At 46.6% G+C, this 27051-nt stretch overlaps 1 protein-coding gene across 7 annotated transcripts in view; it reads left to right on the top strand.

The window, feature by feature from the left end:
* The window catches only part of col11a1a (collagen, type XI, alpha 1a), a 444140-nt gene that overhangs the window by 248013 nt on the left and 169076 nt on the right, over window positions 1-27051 (top strand). For all 7 annotated transcript variants that reach the window (XM_072574917.1, XM_072574914.1, XM_072574912.1 and 4 more), the window contains 5 exons: window positions 6233-6286; window positions 6771-6824; window positions 12640-12693; window positions 15510-15563; window positions 15698-15742. In XM_072574917.1, coding sequence (XP_072431018.1) covers window positions 6233-6286; window positions 6771-6824; window positions 12640-12693; window positions 15510-15563; window positions 15698-15742 — 261 coding nt within the window. The remainder of the gene's footprint in view (window positions 1-6232; window positions 6287-6770; window positions 6825-12639; window positions 12694-15509; window positions 15564-15697; window positions 15743-27051) is intronic.

Here is a 27051-nt window from a genome sequence, read left to right as displayed (position 1 = left end):
TGGAGGCTGGTACAAATACAACATCTGGAATAGTACATGAATAGGAAGGGTTTAAAGGGATATGGGCCAAATGCTGGCAAATGGGACTAGATTAATTTGGGATATCTGGTCGGCATGGACAAATTGAACTGAAGTGCCTGTTTCCATGCTGTACATCTCTCTGACTCAGTGGCTCATGTCTTTGTAGTTACCTTTACTCAGTTGTAATATGGTTACAGCTGATTTCAACTTCTCCCACTCAAACTGAAGGGTGAGTTTGATTCTCTTATGGTCACTGTCTCCAAGGGGTTCCTTCTCAAGTCTCCCTCGTTACACATCACCACATCCAGAATTCCCTGTTCCCTCGTGGGCTCGACACAAGCTGCTTCAAAAAACCATCCTGTGGACATTCCACAAATGCCTTTACTTGAGATCAGCTACCTACCTGATTTTCCCAGTCCTCCTGAATATTGAAGTCCTCCATGATTATTGTAAAAGTGTCTTTCTTAAATGTCTTTTCTATTTCCTGATTTATTTTCTGCCCCACATCCTGACTGCTGCTCAGAGGCCTGTACATGTTCCTGATGAAGGGTTCTGGCCTGAAACGTCAGTTTTCCTGCTCCTTGGATGCTGCCTGACCCGCTGCGCTTTTCGAGCAACACACTCTCAACACAGCTCCCATCAAGGTCACCTTCCCTTTGCGGTTCGTCAGCTCTATCCACACATTTCTATATTTTCCGACTCTATATCACTTCATGCTATCAATTTAATGTAATTTCTTACTAACAAAGCAAACCCTCTCCCTCTGCCAATCAGTCTGTCCTCTCGATAGCACGTGTATCCCTTGGATATTTGTTCCCATCCCTGATTCCCTGGAAGCCATGTCTCTGAGATACCCACAGCGTCGTACCTGCTAATTACAGTCTGTGCCACGAGCTCATTGACCTTGTTTTGTACACTGTGTATATTTAAGTACAACACCCTCTGTCCTGTATTGACTGACCCCCATTCTCATAGTTGTCCCTTTATCTGCTGTGCCTGAAGTTAAGTATCTGGCCCCTTCCATTCTCTGCCCTGTTACTTGCTATTCAGGGAATGCAATGAAAGTTCATTCAGCTGATACTGAGCATGGCTGGACTATCCCATGAGGCAAGATTGGTTCGACTGGGCCTGTTTTTGCTGTAGTTTAGAAGATGAGAAGGAATCAGATTGAAAATTATAAAATTTTAACAGGTCTGTACAGACTCGAGTCAGGGAGAATGTTTCCCTGGTTGGGTAATCTAGAGCCAGGGGACACAGTCTCAGTGTATGGGGTAGGCCATTTCGGACTGAGGTGAGGAGACATTTGTTCACCGTGAGAACGGGGAGCCTGTGGAATTCTCTGCCACTGGAAGTGGTTGAGGCCGAGACACTGTATGTTTTCAAGAAGGAGTTGGATATAGCTGTTGGGTTCTAAAGGGGACCAAATGTGCGTGGGGCGGGGTAACAGGCTTTTGTGTTGAATTATTGCTGTGATCATATTCAATGGCAGAACAGGCTCAAGGGGCCGAATGGCCTACTCTGTCATTACTACTCACTGCAAGAGAAATGTCTTCCTCATATTGAAGCTGGGTCATTAAGTAATTCAAGGTTGAGAACGGCAGGTTTTTAATCAGGAAAGAATCGAGGGCTCTGGGGAAAAGGCAGCAAAGTGGAGGTGAGGATTATCAGATCAGCCATGATCTCACTAAATCCCACCGAGGAACAGACTCGATGGGATGAATGGCCTATTTCTGCTCCTATGTTATATCACGTTATCTCCCGCGTCTCTTACAAAAACCTCAAGTCTGTGTCCCATAGTCCTTGTACCATTAGCCAATTGAATGAGAGGTTGTGAATACTCCAGAAAATAACTCACCTCCAGACTCCCCAAAACCTGTCCACCATCTGGTACAAGTTAGCAGTGTGATGGAATACTCTCCACTTGCCTGGATGGGTGCAACTCCAACAACACTCAACAAACTCAACACCATCCAGGATAAAACCACCCGTTGATTGGTACCATGTCCACAAGCATCCCCTCCCTCCACCACTGACACTCAGTAGCAGCAGTGTCTACTATCTACAATATACACTGTGGAAATTCACCAAAGATCCTTCTAAACTATGCATCATCTTGACCACCTTACCCACTTGTGTTGCCACTATCAGGGAAGTGTGGAGTTGTATGCTTAGATCCCTCTGTATGTTGATGCCACTAATGATTCTGCCATTTACTGTATGCTTCCTACTGCAATAGACCTTCCAAAGTGCATCACATTGAATTTGTCTGGATTAAACTCCATCTGCCATTTCTCTGTCTATCTATATCCTGCTGTATCCCCGGGAATCCTCCTCACCATCCACAGCTCCGCCCAATCTTTGTATCATCCACAAACTTACTGGTCAGACCCCCAACATTCTCCTCCAGATAATTTATACATTTTACCAACAACAGGTGTCTTAGCATTGATCCCTGCAGAACACCACTGGTCACGTATCTTCCACCCCCACTGTCGATCTTCAATGGTTAAGACAGTTCTGTATCCATCTGACCAGCTCACTGTGGAGCCCATGTGACTCTTCAATTATATCAGCGCATTGAGGGACTTGTTAAAGAACAACATCTACAGCCCTGCCCTCATCAACCATCTTTGTCACTTTCTCAAAAAACTCAGCCACCTTTTGTGAGACACGCCCTTCCTTGCACATGTTGCCTGTCGCTAATAATTCCATGGTTTTCAATTTATTAATTTATTTTGTGGGATGTGAGTGTTGCTGACTGCCCAGCATTTTTGGCTATCCCTAGTTGCCCTTGTGAAGGAGATAGTGTGGTGTCTGCTTCAACCGCTGTAGTCCACCTGCTGTGGGTTGACACATGATGCCCTTAGGAAGGAATTCCAGGATTTTGACCTCATGACATTGAAGGAACAGTGATATATCTCCAAGTCAGGATGGTGAGCTTGGAGGGGATCTTGGTGGTGTTCCCATATATTTGTTTGAGATGGAGCCTGGAGACAGAGAGAGGTTTGAAAGGGCTAGGCAGACAAGGGAATTATTGCCCGTTGGATAGGACAGAAGCAATGCTGAATAAGTGATAACAAGAGCTAAGTGGAGGACAGAACAGGTGACTTTGCTAAAAGTAACCAATGTTATAAAAGGACTGCGTGTGGGGTGGGGGGAGGTGGTGATAAAAACGTGGAAGAATGGAATCAGACTCTAATGTTGTTGGACTCCATGTTGAATTCCAGAAGCTGCAGGGTTCCCAAGCCAAAAATGAGACACTGTCTTTCCAAATTACACTGAGCTTCACTGGAGGACTGCAGTAAGCCTGAGACAGATGTTGGTCAGGGAGGTGTTAAAGTGGCAGGCAACTGGAAGCTCAGGGTCATTTTTGTGGGCAGAATGTAGATGTTCGGCAAAGCGATCGCCCAGCCTATGCTTCATATCCCCAATGTAGAGGAGATCACATTGGGAGCAGCGAATGCAGGGAAGTGCTGCTTCACCTGGAAGGTGTGTTTGGGACCTTGAATCTTTTCTGATCAGTCCTTTCATGATTTTGAACACTTTAGTCAGAACTCCCTCTCAGTCTTCTCTACCCCAAGGACAACAATCCCATCTTCTCTGATCTATCTTTGGAACTGAAATTCCTCATCCACACAGCTGTGTTTGTGAATCTGACCTGCACTCCCAGTGTAGCTTCCCAAGCCAGGAGCGGTGCTCTAACGGAGGCTTTGTCAGTGTTTGTACAATTTCAATGTCACCTCCTTGGCTCTGCACCACGATAAATAAAGCCCAGGGCACTGTGTGCTCTATTAACAGGAAGATGTGACAGATGGAGTCAATGCCAAGAAGACAGAGATGATGCGTTTTGCTCAGAAGGACATGGAGAGACGATGCTGTATAAAATAAAGGCTACAGCTCAGAGTGGGAGCAGGGACAGAGGGTGCTGGGCAGATGGGAAAAGGCATTGAGACAGGGCAGGCTATTCACCACATGCTGTACATCTAACCCAATATACTTATACCATTGTAGACCATCTGATAAAAAAGAAAATATACCTAAACCATAACCATATACATATATACGTCTCTCTGATATCGATTTTATGACTTTCTTCATTGCTCTATTTCTCTGACTGATACTTCCTGTTTCTGGATTAGTGGTGCTGGAAGAGCACAGCAGTTCAGGCAGCATCCAACGAGCAGCGAAATCAACGTTTTGGGAAAAAGCCCTTCATCAGGAATAAAGGCAGTGAGCCTGAAGCGTGGAGAGATAAGCTAGAGGAGGGTGGGGGTGGGGAGAGAGTAGCATAGAGTACAATGGGTGAGTGGGGGAGGGGATGAAGGTGATAGGTCAGGGAGGAGAGGGTGGAGTGGATAGGTGTGATACTTCCTGTTCTCTATTCTGGTGCTATCTGTCTCCCTATGTTTTGAACACCTCTCTGAGATTATCTCCTGTTTCCTGTCGAGTAGGTTTCTAACATCCTCAGTAAAATGAATCTCATTTATCTAAACTCTGCAGAGTAAATGTTCAGCCTGCTCAATCATCTCTCTGAGGACAGCTCACATCTGACTCATATCCTGGGACCCCCAGATCCCTCTGTTCTGCAGTTTCCTGCAGTCTCTCTCTCTCTCTCTCTCTCTCTCTCCACTTCAATCAGATTCAGTTTTTATATTCTTCTGTCGAATGGATGACTTCACATTTCCCACATTATGCTGCTTCAATTATTTTTTGTCTCACTCACCTGATTTGTTTTCCACTGTACACACCTTCACAACCTCCATTCCTACCTGTCTTTATGCCATCAGCTATTTATCTCCTATAGGATCAAAAGATGTAAAAGCAGAAGGAGGCCATTCAGCCCATTCAGCCTGCTCCACCAATCAATGAAATCATGGCTGATCTGATCAAATTCAAATCTACTTTCTTGGTTTTTCCCCATAAACCCTCACTTCCATAACTAAATAAAAATCTCTCTCTCAGCCTTGAATATCCTTAATGACTCAGCCACAACGGCCCTTGATGCTAAAGAAATCCACAGATTCACTCCCACTGACAGAGACAATCCTTCTCATCTTTATCTGACCTCCTTATTCTGAGGTTATGCTCTCTCAAACTATAAGGAGAAATAATCTTGTAGCATCTCTCCTGTCAATTTCTCCAAGAATCGTGTGTATTTTAATAAGGTCATCTCTCATTCTTCGAAACTCCAATAAGTTTAGGCCCAGCCTACTCAACCTCTCCTTCTCAGTCTGTCCACCTTCGGGATCAGTTGAGTGAACATGCTCTAGTTCCCCCAATGCCAGTCTATCTTTCCACTTGCTCCCGCCATCCACCTCATGAATAACAATTGGAAATAGTTGAGGCCGCAGCACTGATCCATCTGATCCTCCGTTGGTTGCTAAGGTGACGGTGTTCAATCTAGTCTGACTGTTTTCTGTTAACCAATCCTCTGTCCAGGCTGATACATCACTCCACCAACTGATAGCTTTTGGGCTTCAATCTGTTTTGACTGTCCCTCATTGTCTCCAACTTGTTCATGTGCCTCAAACTCCTCTCCCTCACTATTGTTCCTGAACCTTCACTCACCATCCTGTTTATCTAACTGCCTCTGCTAACACTCCTTCATGTGACAGTTACCCCTCTCCTGTCCTGGGATGATTGAAGAATGTGGTGAGCTCATAGGTTCCCGCAGGAACCAAGTATCCTCTTCAGGTCAATAAAGGCAGCCTTTCCTTGAGCTTTCCAACTTTCTCCCCTCCCATTGTGATGCCCTCTTTAAATGAGTGAACTAAGAGATGTGTTTCCAGGGGCAGGAAGGTGAGGGAGCAGAGGGAGACAGATTGAAGAGAATCAGGAAAAGCCCCAGAGGGGGAGGGGAGGGGGATTGTTTTACACAGTGAGTTATTGGGGTCTGGAAGGTGCTGCCTGAAAGGACAGTGGGAACAGATTCAATCAGATCTTTCACACAGAAACCGGGGAAACACTGGGAAAGGGAAATAAAAGGCCAACAGGGATGCAGTGGGAGCTTTGATTAATTGGCTAGTTACTTCATAGCACCAATATAGTATCAGTGGGCAGAATGGCCTCTTCCTGTGCTGTATCACTCTGAGTTTTGCTGTCATTCTGTCTCGGATGGAGTGAATGTTGTGTGTAACCCTGGTGGGTTGGGGGAGTTGGGGGAGACCAGGGGTGGTGGGTGTCCCTCACTGTGTCCATACTCTGATTGCAGGGTCCGAGAGGGATCCAAGGACTTCTGGGTGCTTCTGGAAAGCCAGGCAAGAGGGTAAGTATGAACGTCACTGCACTTGGTCTCGTTTAAACTCTCTTTTGGGAATCCCACGGAGGCAGGGAAATGTGAAACTCCTCACACAATAAATCCATGTCTATTATTGATCTGTTTGTTTGATTAAACACAGAAGATGCTCTTTCTCAGATATTATTCCATTTTCATAATTTCATTTTCCACCCTTGTATTCCCTTATCCATTTCTCCATCTCTAATTATTAAAATCTCTTCTCTATTCCCCAATCCCTATTCCCTGAACTCCAGCTCCCAATTCACATGCATTGATCCCAATTTTCTGTGATTTTTCCCAAATTCCCAGCTTCATGCCTGACCTCCATGTTTTCTGGCTGGGCTGATTGAGGAATCCTGTATCTCTGTTTCCTATCTCTTCCTGTTCCTTTCCCCTACTTCCTCTCATGTCATTTTAATTTCCTGCAGTTTCTTTCCATCTGTTCCTTACAATGTTCTGTTGTCATTCCCAGGGTCGTCCTGGTGCTGATGGATCCCGGGGAATGCCGGGAGAACCTGGAGCAAAGGTAATTAACACATCACCGAGCTCTGCTCATCAACAACAATGTACATTTATATAGTGTCCTGAATGGATCCAAACATCCTCTGGAGCATCACACAGGTTATAAAGAAACAGAATGTCCCATGGTGTCCCATGAAGCAGGTGACCAGAGTCTTGGATAAAGAGGGAGCTTTGAGGGGTATGGCGAGTCAGGAAGCAAACCCCAAAATGTGGGGGCAGCCTCAAGTGGGGGAGCACTGCAGATGGTGGGTGGACGGATATCTCAGAGGGTTGTGGGTCTGAGGGCAATCTCAGATATCTGGAGGTGGACAGAGTACTGGAGATTTAAAATTCCAGACAAGAACTTTAAAATCGAGCCATTTCCATGTGGGAAATCAATGTAGGTCATTTAATAACAGGGTCACACAATCGCACGCTCATACAACCACAGGGTCATATAATTAACAAGGTAATTTGCCCGAAACGTCAATTTTCCTGCTCCTCAGGTGCTGTCTGAACTACTGTGCTTTTCCAGCAACACTCTAATCCAGAATCTGGTTTCCAGCATCTGCAGTCATTGTTTTTACCGAGGTAATATAGTGATAGAGTCATATAATAGCAGAGTCACACAATAACAGAATCATAGAGTAATAAGGTTACGTATGAACAGGTTCTAACCTCCACAGTCAGGGACTGACTGTCACTCGTGGAGATGGGTGGCTCTGACAGGAGGGCAGAGGGAATGGGAGTGAAGGGTGAGGGTGAGGTTTGGGGGGTGAGGGGTGAAGGATGGCTGTGACAGAAAGGGTGGGAGGTGTAGGGAGAGGGGTGGGAAGTGTAGGGTGAGGGGTGAGAGTGGGAGGTGTAGGGTGAGGGGTGGGGGTGTGGGGTGGGAGCTGTAGGGTAGGGGTGTGAGGGAGGAAAGCTTTGAGCTGAAAATTCATTCTGGTGAATATTGTGTTTTTCTTGACCTTATACATCACTCCCTACATGGCCTTTACAATGAAGTGAAGTACCCGGGCACACACGCATGCAGCCAGCATAAACGTTCACAAGTACATGAAAACCTTTCATTTGCACGTGTTCATGTACACAACCACTTATGCAAGTATGCACTCTCACACTTCAACAGCTACAGTCATATAGACATCCACATACAGTCTAACACTCACAACACAAACTCATGCCCACTCTCCCCTTCACTCAAACGATGACACCTTGATACATTCACACTCAGTCACTCTGTGAAACACTCCCTCCCTCCACCTACAAATACACATATCTCTCACACATTCACCCTTGCACTCATATACACACATGCAAAAACTTTTGCATACACACGGTCACACACACACAATCAAACACACACATGCACAATCACACATATTCATTCACATGAGTACACGCCCTCCCACACACACAATCCCACGTGAATAAATGTACACACTCATTCTCACCCTCACAGATACCACACACACTCTGACATACACACTCATACTTTCTCTCTCACACCCACCCACACACACGCAGGCATATACATGTGCACACACACTGTCTCACTCACACACATGCTCAGAATTTCTCTCACACAGAATGCTGACTCTCTGTCTTTCGCACACACTCACACCAGTACACACACATACACAGACATACACACACACACACAGAAACACAGACATACACATAAACACACACACACACACACACACACACACACACACTCAGAAACACAGACATACACATAAACACACACACACACACACACACACACTCAGAAACACAGACATACACATAAACACACACACACACACACACGGAAACACAGACATACACACACACATACAGGCACAGACACACTTAATAGCAACAGAGACATGGAGGAGCAGATTGGGAGGCAGATTTTGGAAAGGTGCAGAAGTAACAGGATTGTTGTCATGGGTGGCTTTAACTTGCTAATATTGATTTGAGGTAAAAACAATGACTGCAGATGCTGGAAACCAGATTCTGGATTAGTGGTGCTGGAAGAGCACAGCAGTTCAGGCAGCATCCAAGTAGCTTCGAAATCGACGTTTCGGGCAAAAGCCCTTCATCAGGAATAAAAGCTTTTATTCCTTTTATTCCTGATGAAGGGCTTTTGCCCGAAACGTCGATTTCAAAGCTACGTGGATGCTGCCTAATATTGATTGGAACCTTCTTCATACAAATACTTTGGATGGAGCAGATTTTGTCAGGTGTGTACAGGAAGGAACCTGACTCAATATGTAGATAGGCCGACTAGAGGGGAGGCCATATTGGATTTGATGGTTGACAACGAAGCAGGTCAGGTGTCAGATCTATCAGTGGGACAGCGTTTTGGTGATGATGATCACAACTCCCTGACCTTTACTATACTCATGGAAAGGGATAGGTGCAGATGGTATGGGAAAGTATTTAATTGGGGGAGGGGGAAGTACAATGCTATTAGGTTGGTACTGTGGAGCATAAATTGGGAACAGATATTCTCAGGGAAATGCATGACAGAAATGTGGAGGTTGTTTTGGGAGCACTTGCTGTGAGTGCTGGATAGGTTTGTCCCACTGAGGCAAGGAAGGGATGGTAGGGTGAAGGAACCTTGGGTGACAAGGGATGTGGAACATCTAGTCAAGAGGAAGAAGGAAGCTTAGTTAAGGTTGAGGAAGCAAGGATCAGACTGGGCTCTAGAGGGTTACAAGGTAACCAGGAAGGAACAGAAGAATAGATTTAGGAGAGCTAGAAGGGGACATGAAAAAGCTTTACTGGGTAGGATTAAGAACAACCCCAAGGTGTTCTACACTTATGTGAGGAACAAGAGGATGGCCAGAGTGAGGGTAGGGCTGATCAGGGATAGCGGAGGGAACATGTGCCTGGAGTCAGAGGAGGTAGGGGCAGTCCTTAATGAATACTTTGCTTCAGTATTCATTATCGAGAGGGACCTTGACGTTTCTGAGAACAGCGTGTAACTGACTGATATACTAGAGCAGGTTGATGTTAGGAAAGAGGAGGTGCTGAAAGTTTTGAAAAAAACATAAGGATAGATACGTCCTCTGGGCCAGGTGGGATATGCCCTAGGTTACTATAGGAAGCGAGGGAAGAGATTACTGAGCCTTTGATGATTCCCTTTGTGTCCTCACTGTCCAGTGGAGTAGTCCCAGATGATAGCAAATATTATTCTCTTGTTTAAGAAAAGGAATAGGGATAATCCTGGGAATCACAGACCAGTCAGTCTTACATCTGTCGTGGGCAAGGTAATAGAGAAGATTCTGAGAAACAGGATTTATGATTACTTGGAAAACCATAGTTTGATTAGAGATGGCTTTGTGAGGGGCAGGTCATGCCTTAGAAACCTTATTGAATTCTTTGAGGATGTGACAAAACACACTGATGAAGGTAGAGCAGTGGATGTGGTGTACATGGATTTTAGCAAGATGTTTGATAAAGTTCCCAATGGTCGGCTCATTCAGAAAGTAAGGAGGCATGGGATACTGGGAAATTTGTCTGGAGACAGAATTGGCTGGCCCATGGAATACAGAGGGTGGTGGTAGATGGAAAGTATTCAGCCTGGAGTTTGGTGATCAGTGGTGTTTTGCAGGGATCAGTTCTGGGACCTTTGCTCTTTGTGATTTGTATGAATGACTTGGATGAGGAAATGGAAGGGTGGGTTAGTAAGCTTGCTGATGACATAAAGGTTGGTTGAGTTGTGAATAGTGTGTTGTCGATCGTAACAGGACATTGACAGGATGCAGAGCTGGGCTGAAAAGTGGCAGATGGAGTTCAACCTGGAAAAGTGTGAAGTGATTCATTTTGGAAGGTCGCATTTGAATGCAGAATACAGGGTTAAAGGCAGGATTCTTGGAAGTGTGGAGGAACAGAGGGATCTTGGGATCCATGCTCATAGATCCCTCCAAGTTGCCACCCAGGTTGATAGGGTTGTTAAGAAGACATATGGTATGTTGGCTTTCATTAGCGGGGGATTGAGTTTAAGAGCTGCGAGGTTCTTCTGCAGCTCTATAAAGTCCTGGTTAGACCACACTTGGAATATTGTATCCAGTTCTGATCGCCTCATTATAGGAAGGATGTGGAAGCTTTAGAGAGAGCGCAGAGGAGATTTACCAGAATGCTGCCTGGACTGGAGGGTGTGTCTTATGAAGAAAGGTTTTCACATTGGAGTGAAGAAGGATGAGAGGTGACTTGATCGAGGTGTACAAAATGATGAGAGGCATCGATAGAGTGGATAGTCAGAGACTTTTTCCCAGGACAGAAAGGGGGCATAATTTTAAGGTGATAGGAGGAAGATTTAGGGGAGATGTCAGAGGTAGGTTCCTTACACAGAGAGTTTGGGGGGGGGGGGGGGGGGGGGAGGGGGGGGAGGGAGTGTGGAATGCACTGCCAGCAGTGGGAGTAGAATCAGGGACATTAGGGACATTTAAGAGACTTTTCAATAGACACATGGAAGATAATCCAATGAAGGGTATGTAGGTTAGTCTGATCTTAGAGTGGGATAAAATGTCAGCACAACATTGAGGGCCGAAGGGCCTGTACTGTGTTGTACTTTTGGAGCACTGCTCCTTCAGGTGGTTATGGAGAATAAGATTATAAAACACAAACTTTATAACAAAAGTTTACAGTGTGATGTAACTGAAATTGTTTATTGAAAAAGACCATGTTGGTTTCAGTTCTTTCGTATGTAAACCGCAAAACTATTTTTAAAAGTTACATTCTCAAGTGAACTTTAACAATTGGTGTAATGTCGGTCCAGATAATGTATTGAAGGTGTTAGCTTTCCTGTGTGAGGCTGTCTGTGCCACAATGTTCAGACTGATTCTAATCTAAAAACCGGATTTACAGAATCTTTGAGCAAAGTAAAACGTAATTCTGCAAGTCCAAATTCACCCCACAAACGTATATGTGGGTGTGTATGTGTGCGTGTGTGTGTGGGGTGGGGGCATATGAGTGTCTATGAGAGTATGTGTGTATGTGTGTGAGTGTGAGTGTAAAGGGGTATAAGTCTGTAAGAGGGTGAGTGTGTGCGAGTGTATGTGTGAGCATATCTCTCATACGCTCACACACACACTCTCACAGACTTATACCCCCTTACACTCACACACGTACACACTCTCCCAGACACTCCATACACACACCTATGTGCAGACATACACATAAGTTTGTGGGGTGAATTTGTACTTGCAGAATTACGTTTTACTTTGCTCAAAAACTGCATGAATCCATGTAAGATTCTGTAAATCCATTTTTTAGATTAGAATCAGTCTGAACATTGTGGCACAGACAGTCTCACACAGGAAAGCTAACACCTTCAATACATTATTTGGGCCGACATTATACCAATTGTTAAAGTTCACTTGAGAATGTAACTTTTAAAAAAGGTTTTGCGATTTACATATGAAAGAACTGAAACCAACAGGTCATTTTAAAAGATGAGAGACTTAACAACAATCCAGGTCTTTCCCAATATATAATTTCAGTTACATCATTCTGTAAACTTTTGCCATAAATTCTGTGTCTTACAATCTTATTCTCCACAACCACCCAGTGAAGGAGTAGTGCTCCAAAATCTAGTTCTTCGAAATAAACCTACTGGACAATAACCTGGCGTTGTGAGTTTTAACTTTGTCCACCCCAGTCCAACACTGGTGTTTCCAAATCATGACACGCACACACACGCACACGCACACACGCGCACATGCACACACACGCACGCACACACACACACGCGCGCGCGCATACACACACACACGCGCACACACACACACGTGCGCATTCTCTGCTCCTGTTGTGTTCTTGAGTTGTTGTTGTATTTTTTTCAGGGGGATCGTGGTTTCGATGGATTGCCAGGCCTCCCAGGAATGAAAGGAAACAGGGTGAGATTTCCATCGCATTGCACTTGCACCGCACACCCAACTCCCTTAACCTTGACAATCCATGTCCCTCATGATTTTATAAACCTCTAAGGTCATTCCTCAACCTTCTATGCTCTACTGAAAGGGTCCCGGCCCATCCAGACTCTCCTCATAACTCAAGCCTTCCACTCTCAGTAAGTCCTGGTAAATCGTTCCTGAACTGACTGCAATTTGAACCCCCAGTCTAACTGTGATGCAACATTCAAAGAATTACGTAGCTGAACCCCTAGGCCTCTCTGTTCCACAACACTCCCCAGGGCCCGACCAATAACTGTATAAATCCTGCCCTTGTTTGTTTTACCAAAATGCAGCACCTCGTATTTTTCCAAATTCAAATCCATCTGCCACTCCTCAACCCATTGACCCAATTGATCAAGATCCCTTTGTAATCTTAGATAACCTTCTTCACCATCCACAATTTGGTGTAATCTACAAGTGTACTAATCATGCCTCCTCAATTCTCATCCAGATTGTTTTATCTAAATGACAAATGACAGAGGACCCAGCATTGATCCCTGTGGAACACCACTGATCACAGGCCTCCAGTCTGAAAAACAACCTTCCACCCCACTCTTGACTCCTGCCATTAAGCCAATTTTGTATCCAATTGGAAGCTGTCCTTGAATTCCATGTGATATAACTTTACTACCAAGCAGAACCTTGTCAAATGCTTAACTAACATCAATGTAGATCATGTCTACTGCTCTACCCTTATCAGTTATTTTGCTAACATCCTCAAAAATTCAAATCACGTTTGTGAGACATGATTTCTTGCGCACAAAGCCAGACTGATTATCTATCCCTAATCATTCCTTGTCTCTCCAAATGCACACAAACCCTATCTCTCAGAATCCCCTTCAATAACTTACACACCACCGATGTCAGATTCACCAGTTTATAGCTCCCAGGGTTCTCCTTACAGTCTTACTGAAATAAAGGCACATTAACCACTCTCCAGTCCTCTGGCACACACCCTTACCTGTAGATTACTTAAATATTCCTACTATGGGCACCACAATTTCTTTCCTAACATCCAACAGTCTCCTGGGATACCATGATCAGGTCCCGGTGTTTATGTTTATTAAGACCCCCAGCACCTCCTTGCCTGTAATGTGGACTGTTTCCAAGACATCAATATTTATTTCGCTGAATTATTTGGACTCCATGTCTTTCAGATGCAAACTATTCATTTGGTATCCCTCCCATTTCCTGAGGTTCAACACACAGATAACCTCATTGATCGTTAAGGGGCCCTACTCTCTCTGCAGTTGCTATTTTCCTCTTAATGTACCTGGACACACTCTTTGGATTCTCCTTGTCCTTATCTACCAGGGCTATCTCATATCCCCTTTGTGCCCTCCAGATTCCCCTATTAAGGATACCCTGACACTCTTTACACGTTTCAAAAGATTCACTTGATCCAAGTAGTTGTAACATTTGATTCCTTCCTATCATTACCAGCCTTACCCGTCACTCGAACAGGAACGGATAATCTTTCAATCTTTTAAATTCCTGAGAATTCTGGACCAGTCTCCTCTGTCTGTTCTAATGGGACAGTCATACTCTGCCAGGTGTAAACCTACTGAACCTCCATTGTATTCCATGGTAGGCAAATCTCTCTGTTTCTCTCTCATCTCCAACCCCCACCCATTCCACTCTCTCTTTCTCTCTCTCTGTCTGTCCCACTCTCTCTCTCTCTTTCTCTTTGTCTCTGTCTCTCTCACCCCCAACCCCCACCCATTCATCTTTGTCTCTGTCTGTCTGTCTCTCTCTCTCTCTTTCTATGTTGCTCTCACTCTGCCTCTCTATATATCTCTCTATCTGTCTCTCTATCTCTGTCTGTCTGTCTCTCTCTCTCTCTCTCACACACTCTCTCACATCTCCAATCATTCCCTTTCCTCTCTATGTCTCACCAATCACATGGCTTGCCAATTTGGGACAGCTTGCAGTGACATCACCTTTCAGAAAGGCTCCTTAATCAGCACCTTCCTAACCCACAACCTCCAGCAAGAGAAGGGCAGCAGATACATGGGAACAGCACCCCCTACACAATCCCCTCTGAGCCGCTCACTGCCCTGACTTGGAATATGTCACCACTCCTTCAGTGTCCTGGTTCAATATCCTGGAATCCCTTCCTTTGCAATACAAGGGAACCCTTTTCCTGCTGTAATTGTTTCAATGTGAGATTGGCTTGATACTAAACTTTCTTCCACAAGAATAAAGCTATGATCCTTTTCTTGAATTTACCTTCTCGTACCTCCCATAGAAATTGGACAGGAGGCTCCGTGACCAGATGGAGACAGATTGAAGGGAAAAGCTCCAAGAGGGGGTTACCAGGGGGAGTTGTTAGGATCTGGAATGTGCTGCTGAAAGGGGAACAGATTTAATCATAGCTTTCAAAGGGAATTGCAGATCTGTGGGGGAAACGCCCAGGGAGTGGTCGATGCTGGATTAATCTTTCAAAGAATCAGCATGGGATAGTTGGGCTGACTGTCCTCAATCTGTCCTGTAGGATTGTCTGTGATTTCACTCTACAATGACAAGCAGCAGAGTAGCGTTTGTGAGGTTAGTTATTCAGGAACGAGGCAACAATTCCTTTCTGACAATTTTGTTCAGTAAAAGCTGATGGGATTCCATTGGTAATGTCTCCTTCACACTGCTTTCATGTAAAATATATTGTTTCAGCTTTTGCCAGTGTTTGGGCTATGGCAGGTCCCAGTGTTTAAGGAAGTGAGATGGATTAAATGTGTAACTCAGCTCTTGTTGTTTGTTCACAGGGTGAGACAGGGGCAATGGGTCCCCCTGGTCCTCCTGGAGAAGACGGGGAACGGGTGAGTCTGTGCAGCTCCTTCTTCTCTCTTCATTAAATGAATCCGCACTCAGAATCTAATAGGATCTACTCTCTCCTCCGAACCGTCCCTGACCCTCCAGCAAAGTATCTACTTTGATCTTTTGTTTTCCTCAGGGTGACGATGGAGAGATTGGTCCACGAGGGTTACCTGGTGAAGGTGTAAGTTATTATTTTGAAATTATCTTCTACAAATCAATTCTCTCTATGTGGCAAACAATGTCAGAAATACAAGACACAGGATCCCTAGTTTACAAATCTAGAAATAGATAATAACAGCAAGAAGGTTACAAGAAAATTTCATCACTCCCTGGGTAGGCCTCAGCTGGTGCATAGTTTGCAAATGAAGGGGCGGTTCTTGGTTTAGTTGAAACAAAGGAAGGTTGCCTGGTAGTGATCATAATTCACTTAGAATTAGACTCATTATGGAAATTGAATAAGAGAACAGTAAGAGTTTGAATGTTGCAGAAAAGGGACGGATTTTGTTGAAGTTTTTGCCTTGAATTCATCAGGATACCTCGCAAGACTACCAATTCAAGTGAAACATCAACTTTTTTTTTCTTTTCTCTTTTTTCTTCTTTCACATCAAAGGAACACTCCTGTTTTTTTTTCCCTTTTTAACTCCCACACTACCGCCTAACTGCGGTAGTGCTTATTTTTTCTTAGTGCTTAGTGTGTGTGCAGGTGTAAAACGCAGTGAAGGACACAAAGTGCACGGATCTTTATTCAATTTCCACCACCAGGAAGATAGGAAAACACCGGAGTGGCCAGTGACAAGCACTGCCCTTCACATCAAAGGGCAATGCTGTGTGATAACATTAACATTTTTTTTTGTTTCTTTTTTTTTTCTTTTGGTTATTTTTTTTTGCTTTTTTTCCTATTTCTTTTTTTTTCTTAACCCCCACACTACCGCCTAAGTGCGGTAGTGCTTATTTTTATTCCCCAGCACCCATGGTGTGTGTGTGTGTGCAGGTGTAAAACACAGTGAAAGGCACAAAGTGCACGAATCTTTATTCAATTAACATTAACATTTATATTGCATAGGAGGACAGTGCTGATTGGTTGACAGGGGCATTCACCTTTCAAATGCACCAATTAATGATGATTGACAATTAGCAGCCAGCTTGACTCTAATTGGTCAGTCATTGCCCTAGTGCCACACAGGAGAGTTTAAATTTGTGTGGCAGTGGTACTGGAACCAGAGCAGTTGGTCAGCGGTAGGCAGTGATTGAGGACAAGGGAGAGGTTTAAGTAAGTTTGCACCTCCTCCCCCTCCCCTCGGTCCAAGACCTCAGCTGAGATTTTTCTGCACATCCATCCACCTCGTCTACTGTGTCCATTGCTCTCAATGTGTTTTCAAGGTCGGGGAGACAGGACACCAACTTGCGGAGTGTTTCAGGGAACATCTCTGGGACACATGCACCAAACAATCCCACCACCATGTGGCTGACCACTTCAACTGCCTCTCCCACTCAGCCAAGGACATGCAAGCCCTGGGCCTCATCCACCACCAAATCCAAGCCACCCGACGCCTGGAGGAGGAACCCAGGGACCCTTTAACCACACGGAATCTTCATTGAGTTCACCCGATTCCAAATCTCCCCTCCCCCCATCTCATCCCAGACTGCCCTCAGCACTCCAACTCGGTATTGCCCTCTTGAAATGTCCTACCTGTCCCTCTTCCTTCCCACCAACCTATTGCAATTACCCCCCACCCACATCTACCTGTCACCTTCCCAGGAACCTTCCTCTCCAGCCCCACCCCCACCCTCCCATTTATCTCTCAGCCCCCTTCCCTGCGCCACATTCCTAATGAAGGGCTTATGCCTGAAATGTCGACTCTCCTGCTCCTCAGATGCTGCCTGACCTGAATCTAATAGGAAGAACAAGCAGGACCAGGTTAATGAACACAGTGGGATTTGTGGTTTGAACTATAATTATTTTAATGCAAGGAGTATAACAAGTAAGGCAGATAATCTTCGAGCCTGGATTGGTCCATGTGACTACGATGATGTGGGAATGACCGAAACTTGTTAGAGAGAAGGGCAGGAAGGGTTCCTCAATGTTCTAGGCCTTAGACATTTCAGGTACAATCCTGGAAAATGAAATCAGACGAGACCCTTGAGGGAGGAACTTAAACAAGGAATTAGGAGAGCTAAAATAGACCATGAAATGTTCTTGGAAAATAGGATTAAGAATTCCCAAGGTATTTTATAGATATACATAAGGAGCAAGGGAGGAACTAGGGAAAGGATAGGTCCACTCAATAACAAAGGAGGGAATTTTTGTGTGAAACCAGGGGGAAGTATGTGAGGTCCTTAATGAGTATTTTATATCAGTATTCACCAAGGGGAGGGACATGGATGATGGTAATGTTAGTGAGGGGTATATTGATATTCTAGGATATGTCGATATTAAAAAGCACAAGTGTTAGGTTTCTTGAAAAACATTTAGATAAATCCTAGGGTCTGACAGTATCCATCCAAGGAAACTGATGGAGGCAAGAGAGGAGATTGCTGAAGACTTGACAGAGATCTTTAAATCCTCTTTAACCACAGGCAAGGTCCCAGAAGATTAGAGAATAGCCAATGTTGTTCTTTGATGAAGAAGGACAACAGGAATAATCCAGGCAGTTACAGGCTGGTGAATCTTACATCAGTGATTGGGAATTTCTTGGAGAAGATTCTCAGACAGGATTTTACTCACATTTAGAGAAGAATAGACTTATTAGGATAGTCACATGGCTTTGTGTGGGGTTAGTGTGGGTGTGTGCGGGGTTAGCGTGTTTGTGTGGGGTTAGCGTGGCTGTGTGTGCGGGGTTAGCGTGGCTGTGTGTGCGGGGTTAGCGTGGCTGTGTGTGCGGGGTTAGCGTGGCTGTGTGTGTGGGGTTAGCGTGGCTGTGTGTGGGGTTAGCGTGGCTGTGTGTGGGGTTAGCGTGGCTGTGTGTGGGGTTAGCGTGGCTGTGTGCGGGGTTAGCGTGGCTGTGTGCGGGGTTAGCGTGGCTGTGTGTGGGGTTAGCGTGTCTGTGTGTGCAGGGTTAGCGTGGCTGTGTGTGGGGTTAGCGTGGCTGTGTGTGGGGTTAGCGTGGCTGTGTGTGGGGTTAGCGTGGCTGTGTGTGGGGTTAGCGTGGCTGTGTGTGGGGTTAGCGTGGCTGTGTGTGGGGTTAGCGTGGCTGTGTGTGGGGTTAGCGTGGCTGTGTGTGGGGTTAGCGTGGCTGTGTGTGGGGTTAGCGTGGCTGTGTGTGTGGGGTTAGCGTGGCTGTGTGCGGGGTTAGCGTGGCTGTGTGCGGGGTTAGCGTGGCTGTGTGCGGGGTTAGCGTGGTTGTGTGTGTGGGGTTAGCGTGGCTGTGTGCGGGGTTAGCGTGGCTGTGTGCGGGGTTAGCGTGGCTGTGTGCGGGGTTAGCGTGGCTGTGTGTGTGGGGTTAGCGTGGCTGTGTGCGGGGTTAGCGTGGCTGTGTGCGGGGTTAGCGTGGCTGTGTGCGGGGTTAGCGTGGCTGTGTGCGGGGTTAGCGTGTCTGTGTGTGTGGGGTTAGCGTGGCTGTGTGTGTGGGGTTAGCGTGGCTGTGTGTGGGGTTAGCGTGTCTGTGTGTGTGGGGTTAGCGTGGCTGTGTGCGGGGTTAGCGTGGTTGTGTGTGTGGGGTTAGCGTGGCTGTGTGTGGGGTTAGCGTGGCTGTGTGTGGGGTTAGCGTGGCTGTGTGTGGGGTTAGCGTGGCTGTGTGTTGGGTTAGCGTGGCTGTGTGTGGGGTTAGCGTGGCTGTGTGCAGGGTTAGCGTGGCTGTGTGCAGGGTTAGCGTGGCTGTGTGTGTGGGGTTAGTGTGGCTGTGTGTGTGGGGTTAGTGTGGCTGTGTGTGGGGTTACCGTGGCTGTGTGTGGGGTTACCGTGGCTGTGTGTGGGGTTACCGCGGTTGTGTGCGGGGTTAGCGTGGCTGTGTGCGGGGTTAGCGCGGCAGTGTGTGCGGGGTTACCGTGGCTGTGTGTGGGGTTAGCGTGGCTGTGTGTGCGGGGTTAGCGTGGCTGTGTGTGCGGGGTTAGCGTGGCTGTGTGGGGGGTTAGCGTGGCTGTGTGCGGGGTTAGCGTGGCTGTGTGTGGGGTTAGCGTGTCTGTGTGTGTGGGGTTAGCCTGGCTGTGTGGGGGGTTAGCGTGGCTGTGTGGGGGGTTAGCGTGGCTGTGTGTGGGGTTAGCGTGGCTGTGTGTGGGGTTAGCGTGGCTGTGTGTATGGTGTTAGTGTGGCTGTGTGTGGGGTTAGCGTGGCTGTGTGTATGGTGTTAGTGTGGGTGTGTGCGGGGTTAGCGTGGCTGTGTGCGGGGTTAGCATGGTTGTGTGTGTGGGGTTAGCGTGGCTGTGTGCGGGGTTAGCGTGGTTGTGTGTGTGGGGTTAGCCTGGCTGTGTGGGGGGTTAGCGTGGCTGTGTGCGGGGTTAGCGTGGTTGTGTGTGTGGGGTTAGCCTGGCTGTGTGCGGGGTTAGCGTGGCTGTGTGGGGGGTTAGCGTGGCTGTGTGTATGGTGTTAGTGTGGGTGTGTGCGGGGTTAGCGTGTCTGTGTGTGTGGGGTTAGCGTGGCTGTGTGTGGGGGGTTAGCGTGGCTGTGTGGGGGGTTAGCGTGGCTGTGTGGGGGGTTAGCGTGGCTGTGTGTGCGGGGTTAGCGTGGCTGTGTGCGGGGTTAGCGTGGCTGTGTGCGGGGTTAGCGTGGCTGTGTGTATGGGGTTAGTGTGGGTGTGTGCGGGGTTAGCGTGGCTGTGTGCGGGGTTAGCGTGGTTGTGTGTGTGGGGTTAGCGTGGCTGTGTGCGGGGTTAGCGTGGTTGTGTGTGTGGGGTTAGCGTGGCTGTGTGTGGGGTTAGCGTGGCTGTGTGTGGGGTTAGCATGGCTGTGTGCGGGGTTAGCGTGGCTGTGTGTGCGGGGTTAGCGCGGCTGTGTGCGGGGTTAGCGTGGCTGTGTGCGGGGTTAGCGCGGCAGTGTGTGCGGGGTTAGCGTGGCTGTGTGTGCGGGGTTAGCGTGGCTGTGTGCGGGGTTAGCGTGGCTGTGTGTGCGGGGTTAGCGTGGCTGTGTGTGTGGGGTTAGCGCGGCAGTGTGTGTGGGGTTAGCGTGTGCTGTGTGCGGGGTTAGCGTGTGCTGTGTGCGGGGTTAGCGTGGCTGTGTGTGCGGGGTTAGTGTGGCTGTGTGTGTGGGGTTAGCGTGGCTGTGTGTGGGGTTAGCGTGGCTGTGTGTGGGGTTAGCGTGGCTGTGTGTGGGGTTAGCGTGGCTGTGTGTGTGGGGTTAGCGTGGCTGTGTGTGGGGTTAGCGTGGCTGTGTGCGGGGTTAGCGTGGCTGTGTGTGTGGGGTTAGCGTGGCTGTGTGTGGGGTTAGCGTGGCTGTGTGTGTGGGGTTAGCGTGGCTGTGTGTGTGGGGTTAGCGTGGCTGTGTGTGGGGTTAGCGTGGCCGTGTGTGGGGTTAGCGTGGCTGTGTGTGCGGAGTTAGCGTGGCTGTGTGTGCGGAGTTAGCGTGGCTGTGTGTGCGGGGTTAGCGTGGCTGTGTGTGCGGGGTTAGCGTGGCTGTGTGTGGGGTTAGCGTGGCCGTGTGCGGAGTTAGCGTGGCTGTGTGTGCGGGGTTAGCGTGGCTGTGTGTGGGGTTAGCGTGGCTGTGTGCGGAGTTAGCGTGGCTGTGTGTGCGGGGTTAGCGCGGCCGTGTGCGGAGTTAGCGTGGCTGTGTGTGCGGGGTTAGCGTGGCTGTGTGTGGGGTTAGCGCGGCCGTGTGTGGGGTTAGCGTGGCTGTGTGCGGGGAGGACTTCATTCACAAACAGAATTGATTTTTCTTGTGGTGATAAAAATAATTGATGAGGGTAAGGCAGTGGATGTTGTCTACTTGGATTTTAGTCAAGTGTTTGACAAGGTCCCCCATGGTAGGTTGGTTCAGAAGATTGAACCACGTGGATTCCATGGTCAGTTGGTAAGTTGGATACAAAATTGACCTGGTCATAGATGACAGAGGGTAATTGTAATGGGGTGTTTTTCTGATTGGAGGTCTGTTACCAGGCATGTTACACAGCGATCAATGCTATTGCTTATAATACGAAAATAATAATTGATGGACGTACATGATCTGATTAGTCATTTTGCAGATGATGTAAACTTGGTCGAGTTGTGGATAGTGAGCAAGGTTATTGAAGGATACAGCAGGATATAGATCAGTTGGAAAGCTGGTTGGCAAAATGGCAAATAGATTTTAATCTGGACAAGTCTGAGGTGATGCATTTTTGGGTGGTCAAATGCAAAAGGAAAGTTTATAGTAAATGGCAGGACCCTTGGGGGGAGCATTGATATACAGTGGGATTGTGGGATGTAACTCCATCACTCCCTGCAAATGGCAATGCAAGAGGGTATGGTGGTAAATAAAGCATTTGGAATGCTTGCCTTCATTGATCAGGACATTGAGTATAAAAGTTGGTAAGTCATGTTGCAGCTGTTTCAGACTTTACTCAGGCCCCCTTTGGAGTATTGTGTACAGTTCTGGTCAACACACTATAGGAACAATGTGGAAGCTTTGGAGAGGGTGCAAAAGAAGTTTGCCAGGATGTTGCCTGGACTGGGGTGTATTAGCGATAAGGAGACGTTGTACAAACTTGGATTGTTTTCACTGTAACATCAGATACTGAGGGGGCGAGCTGATGCAAGTGTATAAATTGTGAGAGGCATGGATAGGGTTGCTAGTCGGAGGCTCTTTCCCAGGGTGGAAATGTCAAATATTAGGGGGCTTGGATTTAAGGTTAAAGGGGAAAGTTTAAAGGACAGAGTGAGGACTGCAGATGCTGGAGATCAGAGAATGAAGAGTGTGGTGCTGGAAAAGCAGAGCTGGTCAGGCAGCATCCGAGGAGCAGGAGAATCAACGTTTCTGGCATAAAGCCCTTCCTGTTGCTGTCTGACCGGCTTTTCCAGCACTCTTTGAAAGTTTAAAGGAAATGTGTGAGGCAATTTCTTTATCCAGAGAGTGGTAGGTGCTGGAATGCATTTCCAAAGGAGGTGGTTAACAACATGTAACAGGCATTTAGACAGACAGGTAAACAGGCAGCAAGTAGATGGATACAGACCATGTACAGGCAAATGGGATTAGTTTAGAATGATATCATGGATAGGCTTTGGGAAGTTTGGAGCTAAATTACTCACTGTAGTATTCCGAACCTCTGTCCCGCTTTTGTAGCCACTATATTTGTGTCTGAATAAATGGATTAGATTTTTTGATGAGGAATTGAGGAGGGTTGGTAAGGATTATGTACTTTGATGTTGTCTCTGTTGAAATGTAATTGTCCTCTTGGTGTTCAGGTTGCCTTGCTGTCTTCTTGTTGCATCTACCTCTGCTGGAAGTGCCTCAGTGTGCAGTCTGTGGTGGCCATTTCCCACTCATTACTTGAAGCATGGTCTCAGAGTAATGCAGCAAGAAATGTCCAAATGAAGCGATGTGTGTTGTCAGATCTATTAGAGAATAAGTTACTGAAGGGTACAGTGAGGAATGCCAATACTCCACAGCGTTCACATTCTGGGTACACATTCTACTCCCTGATACTGGGGAAGCGAAAGGAGGTTAGAGACAGAATTGGATATTTTTTGACTCTCAAACTGAAAAAGCAACAATTCATTAAGAAAGAGTCTATGTACCTTAGAGTTGTAATCCTGTGTTCTGTGCTGAGGAGAGGGTTACACAAATTGTCTTGCTGCCTACATCTCACTAGCTACTAGAAAGCAAACAGGGGAACTTAAGCAGTTTTTGTAGAACCACTTTAAATCCATTTTATTGTTACTTATGGGATTTATTCAACATCAGAGATCGAGGGAGATGGAGACTACTGATCAGTATGTGCCAGCACTGAAAGATAATTCTATCTGAGATAGGAATGTCTTAGGTTTTAGAGATCCTGCTATGTGAGTACATCTGCTGAGGGAGAAGCTATGTACTCTGAAGGAAGCAATTGACATGTGGAGAATCTCTGATATTGTTGATGATTTTTTTGGAATGTATTAATATGGGAACAGACAAGGACTTGCATTATACTGAGAAATATTTCAAACCCAAAATGGAATAGATTAGAGAAAGGAAGGAATATTTCAGAAAGGCCAGTTGAATGCTCAGGGTGAGAGAGCAGGATGTAAATACTGTGGAGAACATCATAGAAAAGAGAACAAAGATGTCAAGCTTTGGGGAAGTGATGCTTTAACAACAAGAAACTGAATCCATTTGTCTTTAAACAAGTGGATAGAAGCAAAACAAGTCTGTAGAGAAAGTTGCTAGAGAGATATCAACCAATGGTTTGAATGAATCACTTTACACCATACTAGTGATTAATTCCATCAGGTGAAAAGGTGATTGATATTTTGCTACTGAAAAGGAAGCCCTGAAGGGTAAAGTTGAGGCTATATTGTTGCACAATACTTATTCCAAGCTGGGAGCCCAGTGCAATGGTGCGGTGATGGTCAGGAGTTCTGGATAGTGGATGTTAAGAGACTGACTGCTGAACAAATCAGAGAGGATCACCAAATTGTTTTTACAGGTTTCCTGGTAAATCCCATCTCAGAGTAGGAAGAGTATGAGACCCACACAGCATCTACTGAAGGGAGTCCCAGATGACCCAAAGTCCTGTCTGAAAGACAAGATTAATGAGTTGCAGTAGAATGGGGTAATTGTGAAATTGCCATCTCCGAGAGGATGGAGGAGTAGTCTGGGAACAGAGAAAAGAGCTGAAATGCTGAGAGAGTGCTTAGGTTCAAAAGACCTCAATAAGTTTTTGAAGAGATCTCACTACCCCATGCCAAGCAGTGAAGACATTTTGCTGCAGATTACTTGAGGTGAAGGCTGGTCACTGACACATGCAGCTGAATGAAAACAGCAGAATTGGAAGTACAGAGAGCTGCACAACGCTTTCCCACGGCCCCAGAAGGTTATCGATAAAGACAGGTCAATAGTCCATTATGGGATGATCTTCTCGCTTATGAATGTGGATGTATGATGGAAGTCATGTGAATACAGAGGAACCTCGATTATCCAAATGAGATGGGCAGGCAGTATTTTGTTTGAATAATTGAGTATTTGTTTAATTGATTCAATGCCTCTCCGCTGAGGCTCGGAGTTTTCTGAAGTTCCCTTTTTCCTCACTCTGCCTGCCTTGCTCCCTCTCTCTGTCTCAGGGTTTGTTTCTGAGCAGAGACACACACATGTGGAAGGGACCTGCAGCATTGCTGAAGCCTCCATCCGCCCCCACCCCATATCAGTTCAATGGGATTGACAGAGTGAGCACTGTGCACAAGCCCCCAACCCGTCCACCCCCGCTTCTCCCATCCAACCCCCCTCCCGAACCCCATCCAACCTCACACCCCCATCCACCTCCACCCATCATCCACCCCACTATCCTGACACATCTGCCCCACCCCGGACAACCCCCCACGTCCGCCCCCGTGCGATCCCATCCATCCTTCCCCCGTCTACGCCCCCACCGCTCCTCGATCATTATAAACAAACGACGCGATCAGTGTTGGAACACCTCATTGATGTAATGTTTCTATCTGGACATTCACATCATCTTTGGATAACCCAAACTTCTGATAACTGAGGGTCCTCTGTACCTGACTGATCACCTTCAGAATCTGGTATCACTGTGAGGGAGAGTTTGCCAGATATATCTGAATCTCCCCAAGGAAATGGTGCTCTCCCTTTATAGTCTACTCTTCCTGCCAAAGTGTGTGACCTCACATTGCCCTGTGTTATATTCCATCTGACCATGAGCAGGGCGGTGAAGTCAGGCTGGGTTATTTTTTTCCAATCAGCACGCAGAGAGTGGGTCAAGTGGATTCTTTCTGTGTTATAAACTTTGATTGATCTCAGAATCCTGGGCCCCACTCTTTAGGAAGAGGACACCTTGGAGAGGGAGCTGAGGTGATTGACTGGAATGGGATCAGGGATGAGGGACTTCAGTGAATGTGGAGAGACTGGAGAAGCTGGGATTGGTCTCCTTAGAGCAGAGAAGGTTCTGGGGGCATTTAACTGAGGTGTTCAAAATCATGGAGAGAGTTTGATCAAGTAAATCAGGCAAAACTGTTTCCAGGGACAGATGGAGACAGATTGAAGGGAATCTGGGATAAGCCCCAGAGGGGGAGGGGGGAGGGGGGAGGGGGGATTGTTTTACACAGTGATTTGTTGGGATCTGGAAGGTGCTGCCTGAAAGGGCAGTGGGAGCATGGGTAGGCTGGAGGTTATTAAGGTGAACAAATCCCCAGGACTGGATGGGATCTATCCCAGGTTGCTGAGGAAGGCAAGAGAGGAAATAGCTGGGGCCCTGACAGATATCTTTGTGGCATCCTTAAACACAGGTGAGGTCCCGGAGGACTGGAGGGTTGCTCATGTTGTCCCCCTGTACAAGAAGGGCAGTAGGGATATTTTGGGTAACTACAGACCAGTGAGACTGACTTCAGTGGTGGGGAAGTTGCTGGAGAGGGTACTGAAGGATAGGAATCTATTTATATTTGGAAAGGAATGAGCTTATCAGTGATAGGCAACATGGTTTGTGCGGGGGAGGTCGTGCCTTACCAACTTAATAGAGTTCTTTGAGGAAGTGACCAAGTTGATAGATGTAGGAAGGGCTGTTGATGTCGTATACATGGACTTTAGTAAGGCATTTGATAAGGTTCCCCATGGTAAACTAATGGAGAAAGTGAAGTCACATGGTGTGCAGGGTGTTCTAGCTCGGTGGATAAAGAACTGGTTGAGCAACAGGAGACAGAGAGTAGTAGATGAAGGGAGTTTCTCAAAATGGAGAAAAGGTGCCCAGTGGTGTCCCACAGGGATCAGTGCTGGAGCCAAGTTTGTATGTGATATACATAAATGATCTGGAAGAGGCCACTGTTGGTATGATCAGCAAGTTTGCAGATGACACGAAGATTGGTGGAGTAGCAGAAAGCATAAGGGACGGTCAGAGAATACAGGAGAATATAGATAGACTGGAGAGTTGGGTGGAGAAGTGGCAGATGAATTTCAATCCAGACAAATGTGAGGTGATGCATTTAGGTAAGACTAATTCTAGAGCGAATTATACAATGAATGGAAGAGCCTTGGGAAAAGTTGATGAGCAGAGAGATATGGGAGTGCAGGTCCATTGGAACATGAACATGAAGTATTGTGCACTTGAAATGTCATAACATCCAAGGACTAGCAGTATATGTTTGGTAGTACAGACATGATGGGCTGAAGGGCCTCCTCTATATGTTGTATGATTCTATGGGAATGGAGTGTAAAAAGGAACAGAATAATTACTGACATTATAATGAGATGAGCTGTCAAGGAGCTGGGGGGAACATATTTGGATGGATAGGGGATTGGTTACAGGACAGGGAGCACAGAGGGGATCTCAGTGGGCATTTTAAAGTTGGCAGATGGTGATGGCTGGTGTGTCACCAGGATTTTTGGCTATTTATAATCTTTATTAATGACTCTAATAAAGGGTCCAAGGGTGATATAGCT

This window comes from Chiloscyllium punctatum, chromosome 7 (assembly GCF_047496795.1).
Source record: "Chiloscyllium punctatum isolate Juve2018m chromosome 7, sChiPun1.3, whole genome shotgun sequence".
Classification (NCBI taxonomy): Eukaryota; Metazoa; Chordata; class Chondrichthyes; order Orectolobiformes; family Hemiscylliidae; genus Chiloscyllium; species Chiloscyllium punctatum.
This window is presented reverse-complemented; position numbering and strand designations above follow the sequence as displayed.